General features: G+C 41.9%; 1 protein-coding gene across 1 annotated transcript; it reads left to right on the top strand.

Annotated features, from left to right (window-relative positions):
* The first annotated feature begins 12108 nt into the window (after nucleotides 1-12108).
* LOC125374568 lies at nucleotides 12109-13713 on the top strand. The gene is made up of 4 exons (XM_048385441.1): nucleotides 12109-12225; nucleotides 12882-12931; nucleotides 13151-13213; nucleotides 13346-13713. The coding sequence occupies exons 1-4, from the start codon at nucleotides 12191-12193 to the stop codon at nucleotides 13711-13713; spliced, it is 516 nt and encodes a 171-aa protein (XP_048241398.1). The 5' UTR covers nucleotides 12109-12190.
* The last annotated feature ends 312 nt before the right edge of the window (nucleotides 13714-14025 follow it).

The raw sequence follows: 14025 nt of genomic DNA, 5'->3' as shown, positions 1-14025 counted from the left end.
CTCGTCTCCAGTTTTTCAAATTCCAAGGCTGTAAGGTATGGCACCAACGCAAGCGTCGTTGTCGTGGATTCTGTTGCAAACCATGGACGATAACTGGTCTTCCGGGTCGGATCTCACCCTCGCGAAGATGGTTCCTGACAGTTCTGGTCCGATATCCTCCTCAAACCAGGGATGCGTCCTACAGTCTCCGTAGCTGTGGTATTGCAATGACGTAGAGGGAACAGTCGATTGTACCGATCCTTTGCAGGGGTAGTAACTCGGCAGTGGAATTGAACAAAGGCGGCAAAGGGGTGCTGTGTAGGACGTTGAAGTGGAGTGCAACAGAAGAACGTGGAAACATTTTCCATCTCGAGTGTGAACTCTGATTGAAATGCAATGGTTTTGACCCGGTGTACCAGGCTAAACCTTCCCTTGCCCAGTACTCCCCCAAGGAAGGTTTGGCCTAGTCACGTTTTAGCCCGGGGACGGAATATCCTAAGCCAGTTCTTCCGCCCCCCCCCCCCCCCCCCCCCCCCCCCCCCCCACCAGATATATATATATTCCAGACTCTCCATCTTCTGCTGCTGATAGTGGCTGTCAGTTTGTGGTGGCAGGTATATAGGGAAGAGGTTAGTGGTGGCAGGGTATATAGGGAAGAGGTTAGTGGTGGCAGGGTATATAGGGAAGGAGGTTAGTGGTGGCAGGGGTTTATAGGAAGAGGTTAGTGGTGGCAGGGTATATAGGGAAGAGGTTAGTGGTGGCAGGGTATATAGGGAAGAGGTTAGTGGTGGCAGGGTATATAGGGATGAGGTTAGTGTGGCAGGGTATATAAGGATGAGGTTATCAGTGGTGGTTGGGTATATAGGAAGAGGTTAGTGTGGCAGGGTATATAGGGAAGAGGTTAGTGGTGGTTGGGTATATAGGGAAGAGGTTAGTGGTGGCAGGGTATATAGGGAAGAGGTTAGTGGTGGCAGGGTATATAGGGAAGAGGTTAGTGGTGGCAGGGTATATAAGGATGAGGTTATCAGTGGTGGTTGGGTATATAGGAAGAGGTTAGTAGTGGTGGTAGGGTGTAAAGAGAAGAGGTTAGTAGTGGCAGGGTATATAAGGATAAGGTTAGTAGTAGTAGGGTATATAAGTATGAGGTTAGTGGTGGGGTATATAGGTTTGAGGTTAGTGGTGGGGTATATATGTATGAGGTTAGTGGTAGGGTATATAGGGATGAGGATAGTATTGGTGGGGTATATAGGGATGAGGACAGAAGTGGTGGGGTATATAGGGATGAGGACAGTAGTGGTGGGGTATATAGGGATGAGGTTAGTAGTGGCAGGGTATATAAGTATGAAGTTAATAGTGGTAGGGTATATAGGGATGAGGACAGTCGTGGTGGGGTATATAGGGATGAGGATAGTAGTGGCAGGGTATATAAGGATGAAGTTAATAGTGGTAGGGTATATAGGGATGAGGACAGTCGTGGTGGGGTATATAGGGATGAGGATAGTAGTGGTGGGGTATATAGGGAGGAGGACAGTAGTGGTGGGGTATATAGGGATGAGGTTAGTAGTGGCAGGGTATATAAGGATGAAGTTAATAGTGGTAGGGTATATAGGGATGAGGACAGTCGTGGTGGGGTATATAGGGATGAGGATAGTAGTGGTGGGGTATATAGGGATGAGGATAGTAGTGGTGGGGTATATAGGGATGAGGATAGTAGTGGTGGGGTATATAGGTATGAGGATAGTAGTGGTAGGATATATTGGGATGAGGTAAGTGGTTGGGTATATAGGTATGAGATTAGTGGTTGGGTATATAGGTATGAGGTATGACGTTATTCTACCAGACTCGCCGCCTGTTGACGCTGTTGTTGGCAGTTCTGTCGGTATCTCCATCATCTGTTACGGCCTCGCCTCCATGCCCACACTCGCCTTCCGCAACGTCACCTCACTCCGAACCAACAACATCAGCTACAATGTGGAACATTCCTGCAAAACAAATCACTATCAGCAACACGATATTCGCAGAAATTTCAAAGAATTGCACAGTGTCGCCGGAACTATATATTTCAGTAGCTCTTTCATGAGCCTTGGCTGAGAAGCATTTGATTGCTTGGCGAATGTGTATAATCTGAGGCTGAGATTCGACTGTGACATCGACGGGTGAACAACAGCATGGACACTGACACGGTGAACAACAGCATGAACATTGACTCGGGTGAACAACAGCATGGACATTGACACGGGTGAACAACAGCATGGACACTGACACGGTGAACAACAGCATGAACATTGACTCGGGTGAACAACAGCATGGACATTGACACGGGTGAACAACAGCATGGACACTGACTCGGGTGAACATCAGCATGGGCATTGACTCGGGTGAACAACAGCATGGACATTGACACGGTTGAACAACAGCATGGACATTGACACGGGTGAACAACAGCATGGACATTGACACGGGTTGAACAACAGCATGGACACGGACTCGGGTAACCGAGAACTTGGACATTGACTCAGGTAACGGGTTTGGTGCTCACAAAGTTAGAAATATAATCAGGGTGAACCGGGATTCGAACCCACAATCATAGGTTTCTGGCGTGCCCAAGAGACGCAACTCTGCACAGCGAATCGCGGTGCCTTAGACAACTGGGAAATATGAGGATATTCAGAGAAGACTCGACAATTTGAAGAGGACACAACATAACGAGTGGGATGGAATATGCCGACGGTGCGTCACGTGTTTTGAACTTAACTCAATGTAACTCCGATAAGTGTATAATGCCGATTTTAAATTATGAATTATAATTATTATCAAGTCTTTGAAAGGAATGTTGAAGTGATACACATAAGTAAAAGAATTTATGGATGTCAACTTCTTTATTATGAAGAACACGAACGAGTAAGTATATAGGTATTCAGTGAATTAAACAACGGGAATGAAATTTAACACCCGGGCAAATTTGGCAGAAATAAATATATGTTGTCCATTTATTTTAAACGACCCTACTCAAGCACAAGGCTTAACTTGCGAAAACGAAAGCATCTCATACTGTTTAAGTCATCTGGACAGGGGAGAAATTCACAGGTAAGAAGGGCGACTAGCCACCAGATAGAATGCTGTCACACCCGATATAGAGTCGTCTTTGATCGAATGGTCCTTACTGCCACTCCCAATTGTCAGACATCCCATTTGTCAGACGACCATCCGACAGACCAGTCAAGTGTGACCAGTGTAACTGCCTTGTCCTACCTACTCAGTACCGAGCTACTCCCTACTGTGGGCAGAGTGAGCTACCCCAACTCGTTGAGTGATACAGATTAACCAGATTATGATTGTGTTTGTAAGTTGAGTTTGATCTGTGTCGGGTTGCGGGTGTTTTATTAGGCAAGACTAGCAGTAGTTTTTTTAAATGATATAGAATATAGGAAACTCTGTTAAGATTCATAAAAACCTTTTAACCGTTGACTTTGTTTTGCATTATTTTCATTGAATACATTGTCAGGTAGAATAAGATAAGTTATGTAGATTAAATTTCTCCATAACCTGAGTATAATCTCACATGTACTATAAGTACCGTACTATATTACTTTGAGGAATTCACCACAAGCACAATGAATAGGTATGCCCATCTTGCAATTAACCTAAATCCATTGATCACTTGTAACTGGAATGTCAAGACCATGCCCCAGCCCATGCTCGATTAAAACAAGATTTGCAGTTAGATCCGCTATCTGTTATAAATCTCCTGTAGCCAAGAGATGCAATAGCGAGTCCAAACTATCTCAATTTCTGACAAATGGACAGCTACTCGAACATAAACTGACGTCCAAAAGAAACTTTACCAACTGAAAATATAAATTTCAGACAAAGCATAAAAAAATTTCCCGATGAAGTCTATCTAAAACACTTAACCTAAATACAACAATAGTGTATGCAGAAAATGTTAATCGTCTGTTACATGTTTGCGAGATAACACGCGAAAAAGTGAAAAACACGTGCACCACGGACAACTGCAAATGCACGTGCGGGTAGGGTATAAAACGATTGCAACGGCAAGTCAGACATCCACAGTGATAAAAAACACAAAAGAAATGCCACGACTCACAGTCGAACAACGTGAACGAGCCTTGGGTATGGTACAGATGGGAGCCACCCACGCCCATATTGCACGAACCTTCGGTTGCTCCCGTGTTGCCGTTACCAACTTGATGCAACGTTACAAACAGACAGGGCAGACCGCTGACAGGCCAAGAACAGGCAGACCCATGATGACCACGCCCCATGATGACCGGTACTTGCGTACCTTGCACCTCCGAAATCGCTTCCTGACAATGACGTCATCGGCGACAAATGCTTAGGTCACCGGGTTAGTCGACAGACAGTGGCCAGGAGACTCAGGGCTCATGGAATCAGGGCTTTTAGACCATACAGAGGACGAACGAACGTGGGTGAACGAACGGTGGCGTGTTGCGTGCAGGAGGTCGTACCATATGGTGGAGGGAGTGTCATGGTGTGGGGAGGGATCTGTGGGCAGCAGAGGACACCGCTTGTCATCGTTGACGGAAACTTGACAGCTCAGCGGTACATGGATAACATTCTTTGTCCAATCGTCCTACCATTTCTCCAACAGCAGCCACGTGGTGTCATTTATCAGCATGGCAACGCTAGAGCCCATACAGCCAGAGTTGTCACTAACCTCCTCGCAGCCAACAACGTCAACTTCCTGCCGTGGCCTGCACGCTCACCCGACATGTCCCCCATAGAACACCTCTGGGACGTGATGGATCGTCATGTTCGAGAACGACCACACTCTCCAGCCAACCGGCAAGAACTGATCTTGGCCCTCCAAGAAGAATGGCGTCAAATCCCACGTGACCTCATCAGACGACTGACTTTTTCTGTGCGTCGAAGAGTTTTTGCGTGTATTGAGGCATTTGGTGGTCACACACGCTACTAATGACTTGTTATTGAACGTGAACGATTGTTTATGTACTCTGCCTATTGTCCATGATTCTGAAAGCTCGAGTTTTGTACCACACCCACTTTGGGGGTCTCTGACGTCATTCTCGTTCGCGGTTTGATTGTCATTTTCAGTGTTGATTATGTTGATATATTGATCTTCTCAATACACTTTGCTTCATGCATGTATGTTTTCTTGTTTTTGAGCAAGAGTGATTTCAAACTCTGGTAAAGTTTCTTTTGGACGTCAGTTTATAAACAGAGCAGCCAAACATAAAAGTGAAATCATATCAATATACGAAAATAAAAATCATATCAACACATATCAATACTTCAAAATGTGTGATATCACACGTTTCAGTGTATATTGTGTGTACAGTGTCTTTCTAATAATGTAATGATATTATTTCTTTATATGTAAAGTGATAACATTTCCGTCAGCTGTATGAGTGGTTATGGTGAAATATGTTCGACATTGTAGTTATAGACATTGAAATATATCCTGTAAATGATTGAAATATGTGATTTCTGGTATGATTTGATGATTAAAAGTGCATGATAAACCTCTCCTGTAAATTCCTCAAAATGTGTGATTTCTGGTCTGTTCCACTTCAATGAAAGGTATACAGGTAACTATTGCTTGACTAGCCAACCTTGACGAATCCTGGTATACGCTGTCTGACAAATGGGATGTCTGACAATTGTGTGGTTACCAAACCGCCAGGTAAAGGCAGACGATTAGATGCGCATTTATCCATGTCCTGTGCTATTTTAAGTTGTGTAACAAACTTAATGTTTTACTAAAAAGACGGATACCCTTAATTCCCTCTGATTGGTTACTAAAAAACTAATTAGCCAATTGTTTGAATAGCGTAAGCCACTGCGTGATTACATAGGCGGATCTGTAATGTTTGATGATCTCAAACTTGTTCAGCGGTACCTCGAAAGCACGAGTCACGTATCTTCCGGGGTCAAGGTTCCTGGAGAATCGCACGAATTGTCACGAATGGTTCTTTATGAAATGTTTTCCCCAAATGTTTATATGTCTTACATAGTGTTTCCAAGTGTCACGTTTTCTCTTTCAAGCATGGGGGAAGTACTTCAACTGAGAAAGTATCGTGTTCCTGCCACATATCCACTGATTGTGTTCGGAATACCAAGGTGTGGTGTTACACAGAGAGCGGATAGTGTTTACCCTAGAGTAGGGTATATGTAATTTACAAAGTATAACACAACCTCGTTAGTCTGGACACTGTTAATACCGGAAACCTACCTCCCAGGGTGCCGGGTACGCTTACAAAGTGATATTTCTCCGTAACAATGACTTGCTAAACCAGAAATATGATTATCCGTACGATTTAAGTAGGTCGTCCGGATTAACGAGGTTCGGTGTATTTTTGGAAACGAGGAGTAGGTGCTGAAATGCCTGCTGAAGTTTGCTAAAGTTTGCTTTATTTTGCTATATTTTTGCTATAATTTGCTATATTTTGCTATATGTTGCTAAAGTTTGCAGGTCAGTTTCTCTATTTTGCTAAGCAGTTGCTATATTTTAGCATATCAGTTGCTAAAATTTGCTAAGGAATTGCATAAGCAGCTGGTTGATCAGTTTTTAATACGAGCTTACAGGGCTGTATTTCCGATAAAAGTTTTCTGATTTTATCTCACTCTAGCTTGGTAGAAATAGCATCATTTTCACGTAGACATTCCTCAAATGAATCTTGATCTTTGCTGTGAAACAGGGCTAACCCATTTGGTCTGCTCTCTGAGATCTTTCAGGACAGAGTTGTATTTTTGAGTAAGTACCCATATGTCGTCCGGAGAATGCTAAATATGAAAGCATATATTTCTTTTTGGTAAGTTCTTTACTCGCAATGCAGTCGTCTATTATGGAAAGGGTTGGTCCTCCTTTGTATTTTTCATGACATACTCGTAAATAGTCTTGTAAACGATCGCCCGGATCAACTCTGTGCACCCCGGGATCTTTCATTACCAAATCTCTCGATAGGTATGTTTTATTAACGTTTAGAGTCGGGCACAGAATAATAATATGGTCGGAAACATTCTGATGATGACTTTGTAAAATATCTAGAATAAAAGCTGTTTTTCCACACCCCGTTTGCCAACAGATGATAGCGCAGCGCAGTTCTTTAAAAAAAAGGATTATTAATAGATCGCTTGCACGAATCTTCCATTCTGTATATTAAGTTGTGCGTCCATAATCACGTACAAATATATGTTTAATTTACCAGCCGTTTCGGCGACCTTCCTTATCTGTATAGTAACACCCTCACTAGCATTTTCTATTCTCCGCCCACTGTCGTGTAGTTGGTCATCATCTGTGGTTCACATGTCGAGCCATAGCGTATACTTTGTGGTAAGGAAATTAGCCAGCGATACATCCCCAAGAGCCAGATCTTTTGGACCGCATTAACTTCTGGGCTTCGTCTCATAGAAGTGAGTTTTTTAATCTCATCCCACTGTTGATATGCTTGCATGCCTTGACTATATAGTTGATAAGGTACGCCCGCAATAGTCAATTCTACTTTTGTAATCTTGGGGTTGTAGAATGCCTTGGTATCTCTTACAAATGTTTCAGAAGGGTCCTCGAACAACATTAAAATACCCTTCAACGATCTAGCGGGGACGTTTAAACTTGTGTTATACTGGTTACAAATTTGTCTCGCTAATTCAGGATCTGTTATCATATCATACTCAAGTGAGATATTGTCAATGGAATAGCGAGCATCATCGGCAGCTTTGATTACTCTGCTGTAGTCATTAAATTTGAGTTAGTATTCTAACCTATCGCCTAGGGATGCTTCATAAAGAAATTCATTCCAAGCATTTTCAGTATCTTGTGGCTGCTCAACCTTTTGGATGGTGAAAGCAACACCACCCTTAAAGTTCATACGATCGTCTCTCCACTCGTTCCTCAAGAGAGCAAAGCTCGGAAGAAGCCGACCTCTTTTCAGTAAATCATTGCTGCCTTCATTTACAGAGTGTGCATCAGCGTACAGAATACCTAGACCATGGTTAACTCCATGCAGACGCCAATCTTTACTTGTAGAAACATAAAATTCCAGACAAATACGTTCATTGCCCACCTATTGTATGGATTATTTGATGCATTCCATGCTCGATCCTGCGGTAATGGGGCACTAATTTCTTTAAGTATATGTCTAATCTGATAGTACACGTGAAATGATAAAACAGACTTATTTAGTTCAAATCCTGGGGCATAAAGAGATACACCACATCCTGTTGTTGCACACCATATGGCAAAGTTTAACTGGTTTTGCCAAAATTGCATTGGAATGTGGAACCAATCTTGCACCATTGTATCGCTAGTTGCCGTGACCCTGTATTTTCCAAAAATATCAGGAAACTGAACAAAAAACTTAGCACCAGAAGCTCTTACTAAAATCGACTGGTTCATAAGGTAAGTTGCTTCGATACTACACTCGGTATCTCTGCGATATAACGTATTACAAATATAAGTACTGCAAGAGGTAAAAATAAAGACAAAATGAGTCAAATGGGGTGCTGACTTTAGGCAGTGGAGAACATTCTATAAAACTTGACAGGGACTTAGCAAATACACTTGGATTTATAAGAAGAGAAGTAACATTCGACACAACAGTGCATGGAGTTAAATAGCCCGATATAGTTCTCTATAAAGAGTTGTGCATCCATCTTGAGCAGATCAGTACAACCTATAATATTCAACTCGGATCCTTCAACTCTGCTAAGAGTTATTCCAGTCAAAGATGAAAAATACCATAATGGTAGAACAGAATCTGTCTCATCATTACAATATAAAAAGTTAAAGCAGGGTATTATTACAGATCTTAAAATTTCTGTATTAGATATAAAACATCGTCCTGTACATATAGGAGATTTGAGTTTGACACTCAATATTATAAATAATGGTTGATTCTTCAGGCCCTGGAACGCATAACCTTAGACAATGCAGTACAATTGCGCTTTCCGATCTTGGAGACACAGAAGGATAAACCCGGTACCGATGGCAAGTTATATGGTTAACACTTACAAGATAATGTATACAAGCGGAAAGAGGTTGTATTCACAGGACCAACACCTAATCTAGGAGATTTAAATGATGTTGATGTTCGTAGACCCAATAAAACACTTTATGCAATCTTTTTCGCGATGATAACAATAAATGGACTATGCGCAAAAATTCGAGTGGCTACTTAGTAGCGCGAATGCCCCACAATATGTGATGATGGGTAATGGACATTATTTAACTAAGATAATGAATAGTGGGATCCTTCTCGGGGCTTATATCCCTCAAAATGTAACAGTGTGTTAGTTGCTCCCCTGCCAGATGACCCAGGCTATATGTTATTGGGTCGTCAACTGAAAGTTATCTTAAATTTAGTTACTGAATTCGATGATATATGAAATAACTTGAATACTATACCCAATAGTGCTACACTTATTACTGAAGTCTTGTTTGGGGATGCACTAGAAATGCCTATGATATAATACCAGGTCTATCAATTAAATGGCTCAAGAAACACGAACGTCAACATTGTAGTATAATAATTTGTCCAGGGGTACCGCCCGTTGCAACCCTAGAGGGGGTCCAAGTTAATAAGGGATTTGGTGGGGTGCTCCTTTCACTTACTACAATATTTTTGCCATATAATATGCATCTAATAAGGCTAGTGTATACTCTCAAGTTATTGTCACCCAACCAATTAAACACTCTGGTGTCATAATATATGTTATGGGTTTATATCCGGTGCTAGATGAAGCATCTGAAAAGATGGATACTGTTGATGGATTAAGTTTACGTGAAATAAGCGACGTAAAACATTGAATAGAGAAGGAGAGGGAGTTGAGACTTAGATTATATAGAAAGTATCACAGAGCTGTGAATGCTCTCGACGGAGTTGACCTTGCGCTTGTAACAGCTAGCATGGGACTTGGTTGTAGCCAGTGTTGGTTTATTATCAACTAATATTGTCTCGCCTATCGTACTTGGCATGGAAGTAGCAGCTGGAGTCTCTGGACTGGCAGGAATAGTGATAAAATTTATTTCCCGTAAGTTGCAAAAGAAAGCATTAAAACATGACCGTAATTATATACTCGCCGAGCAAAGTTGAATAGCATTGAGGATCATATTTCAAAAGCACTGGCTGATGGCAAGATATCCGAGGAGGAGTTTCCTTTAGTGTTGTCAGAACTCACCAAATGCAACACAATGAAGCAGGAGATTCAAACAAATTCTCGTAAGACCAGTGGCATTAGTGAAGACGAGGAAAAAAAGTCTGAATCCCACACTTGACTGACTCAACAAAAATCTGATAAGGGGATGTAATTTCGGAAAAGTGAAAATTTGGTCATGACGCCATGTCGTTGGTCATGTATCTAAATACAGGTAAAGGGACTTTGTGGTAGTCTGTGTTTACAGTGTTGGGTCATCATATCAATCATTGACTTTAGACCAATGATATGCACTAATTATATATATGCCGACTTTATTCGCTAAATCACTTCGTTTATGTCTCCAGGGCAATGTTGCTGCACATGTAAAAGACTCCAGTTAGCTGGAAAGGCAACATATCCCGATAGCGTCCTCGCTACATCTATTTGCCTACACGTGCGAGGAACTGGGTTTCTGTATCCTTCCATTATCTTGATAGTAATAAAAAAACGTATACCAGTTATTAGTCAAGATTTGTCAATTCTGACTCGATCGCCCATAGACGTGGTGACACCATGTTTGTTTGCAAACACTAAAACTACGGAGTACCTCCCTGGCCTTTCATATACATTCTGCACAGTAATTCGATAATGAGTCCAACGTTATGAGAAACATACCCACTAATGGTACGTCTAGGCCTACATTTCTGCCAAGTTACATCAGCAACATATAGTTACAATTTATGAAATATATCTCATTCGAAACGCTAAATTGATCCGTGGATATTTTAAAGATGACTCGCCATGGTCATTGCATTGCATGGCACCCAGGAGGGTCAAAGATGTTACCTCCAGCATGTTTGTTTTTTGTTTAATGCCGAACACATTCCAGCTATATGACGTCGGTCTGTAAATGATCGAGTGTGGACCAGACAAGCCAGTGATTGACATCATGAGCATCGATCTGCGCATTTGGGATACGACAATGCAATCAACCAAGTCTGCGAGTCTGACCAGTGACCACCCTACCCACATGGGAGTTGTACTCCTGGCTAGCAATAACTGTATAGAGGACTGCCCGTTCCATTAGTGCAACACAATAGTCTACATTCGTCACCACTCGCCCCTTTCCGTAACCCGCAAAAAAGACTCGTCCCCCTATCGATGAATGTCACTTGCGAAAATACGACTTGTCCCGGAATAACACGAGCTGCTCACGAATGAATAATACAATGACGCCCTCATCGTTTACATAGGCTGGTTCCTCGCTTTCTCTACGCATCTATCGTTTGTCACTCTCTTACCCAGAGTTCCATGCGACCAACATGGTACCTCTGCCACAGGCCAGCGCCATGTGACGATTCGTCACATCTTTCACAGTCCATTCAAGATATTGCATATGCTTTTCATCCGTTTCATGTTTGACAAGTCTACACATTTTCATAAACAAATGTCAAAGAATGGTTACGGTTCATTAAGAAAGTATCCTTGTACGTGAAAATCTACTTGTTTTTGCGTAGTTATCCTTTGTTTACATTGGTTGTACGGCTCCACGTGCTGTCATCGAAGCCCAACGGAGAGCTAGCGATACGGTCACTTTGATGTAAAAATATATATAAATTATTGTCATGCAACTCACTGTCGCAGTTGTAGTAGCATATCTATATAATTATGCAAACCAATATGTAAAGCGCCCCCAAATAATTGTATTTGTCCGTTCTATACTGATTTCTGAAAAAGCGCGTTTGTTAACAAACAAGAGAAAAGTCCGGTCACGTGATATGCAAATTAGCTTGTGGCACCGGTGTTATGCCGAGTCACCACTGCGTCGGAATGTGATGAAGAGAAACCTAAGCTGGACCTCGTCTTTAATATCGCAAGTTGACGACGCGCGAAGGGAGTCGGGAGCCAGCTTAAGATGGAACCCAGCTAAATCTACGCAAACACGTGACGTCACTGGTGTTACACGTCACAATTGTCACAATGAGCCATGACGTCACAATCACGACAAAGCTGTCTGCCCGTATGGTACTAACTTGTCACGCTCTTCGAGTTTTCCGTCGTTTTGAACACCAAGATGCCTCCTAACTGGATTCTACCGGCTCGTACGAGGTAAGATTGTCTTGTTTTTGCTGGGGGCAGTGGTATGGGCCAGTGGGTTAAGTTTTCGCTCGTCAAACCGAAGACCCGCTTCGAGTCCACACATGTGAACAACGTGTGAAGCATATTGTAGGTGTCCCCTGCCGTGATAATGCTTGAAGCGGCATTAAAACCCAAGTCACTCACTCAAACCTGATGGTATCAGTCGTTGCATATAAATCCAAATAAGGGCCTTTAATTGTCACAATTGTTTTAATAACTAATCATTATTGGGACAGAATATCAACTCAACACTTTTGAGTCATTATGTCAAAGTAAATGTAACGGGCAAAGGAAAGTGCAAACTTGAAAAATAGATTTGACCAAAACATTTACAAACGTTATCAAATCGTTACTTGACTGAAAACAGTCGCCGAAACTCTGCAAAGTTAAGGTCCAAACATTACTATGATATCCATATCGAATACATCATCCCCTAATAATCACTTTGGTTTGTTTCATTTTTAGCCATCTTCAAACATGGGTGTATACTTTCTTTTGTCCGACATTTAGCTTATCACAATAAAATTATTTTCATGGTATTATCTTTATTCAAAACGACTTTATGGTTACAAGATGACTTTATGCCATATGTCATCCCACTTTTTATTAAACCCGCTCTGTTTCAGTACTACGACACTCTCGTCAGCTGACGTCACCTCCTACGTTTCTTTTCGTGGTGAGTATATTACACAGCAGCCGACAACTGATGTTCATTTATGAATATTTGATGTATCTGAATTTTATGTTGGATGTCATTTCATATATATAATACCTCATCATTATGTAAACGTATTAAATAACTGATGGGAAATGTCCAATATCAGTCCCTCATGATGTAAAAGGTCGAATATCTTGTTACGTTTGAAATAGTACATATGTGATTGTTTTCTTTCAGATGTCACGTGGTTTTGCCCAGGAAACATCTGTCTTATCACTCTCGCAATAATTGCAGGAATTGGTAGGTTATTTCTCTCTTCCTCCTCTTCTGAATCGTTTAGTACCTCAAAATCACGCACTATCAAGATTTAACGCATTTCACCGTTTGTAAAGTTTCCCATTTTAATATTCACACTTTAATATTCTGTTTCAGCTGTGGTAGTCACTGTCTACGTCCTGTGGAAGGCTTTCATAAGGACACAGAAACCTGCATGGCGGACAAGCAACCGTCGTCTATCCCGCTGTGAACACGCCGAGATGGCAAGCATAGACATTCTCGATATTCTGCAGCCCAACTTCCAGCAGACAAAAACCCAAGCCATGATTTCTGAGAAAATGGACATGGAACGAGAACTGAAGTTCAATCCTGAATATTGTGTGGACAATGGTGTGAATTGGAGCGACGTGGTTGGGGATATGGCAGGGGTGGGGGCAGAGGTGGCCCCAGAGTATCAGCTGTGTGAGGAGGGAGAGTCACGTGTCACTGTGTGGGGACTGGAGGTGATTGAGGAGGAGGAGTAGATATGTTTGTATTTGTACATACCTGTAAATATGGAAAATGAAAATAATTGTGTACATTTTTAATTTTAAATCAAAATCAGTTTTGTATTATTTGGTTTGAATATATTTGTGTTTTATTATATGAATAACGTAAAACCATTTATTGTGTTCTTTCATTGATAACTGTTCATGCTACATGCAGGATACACATGTATACTGGCGGCACGGGTGGCTCAGTCATCAAAGGCGCCACAAATCCCAGTGCAGATTTTTAGAAGCCTATTATCGTGGGTTCGAATCCCGGTTGGCCCTGATTATGTCGCTAGTTTTGTC

This window comes from Haliotis rufescens, unplaced genomic scaffold, assembly GCF_023055435.1.
Source record: "Haliotis rufescens isolate VD_foot unplaced genomic scaffold, xgHalRufe1.0.p SCAF_59, whole genome shotgun sequence".
NCBI classification, from domain to species: Eukaryota; Metazoa; Mollusca; class Gastropoda; order Lepetellida; family Haliotidae; genus Haliotis; species Haliotis rufescens.
Note: the sequence above shows the minus strand (reverse complement) of the source record. Positions and strands in the feature narration are given on the sequence as shown.

Coding starts and splice junctions, on each gene's coding strand:
- LOC125374568 (XM_048385441.1), top strand. CDS start 12,191: ATGCCTCCTAACTGGATTCTACCGGCTCGTACGAG. Junction 12,226..12,881: donor ATTCTACCGGCTCGTACGAG/GTAAGATTGTCT, acceptor GCTCTGTTTCAG/TACTACGACACTCTCGTCAG. Junction 12,932..13,150: donor CTCCTACGTTTCTTTTCGTG/GTGAGTATATTA, acceptor GTTTTCTTTCAG/ATGTCACGTGGTTTTGCCCA.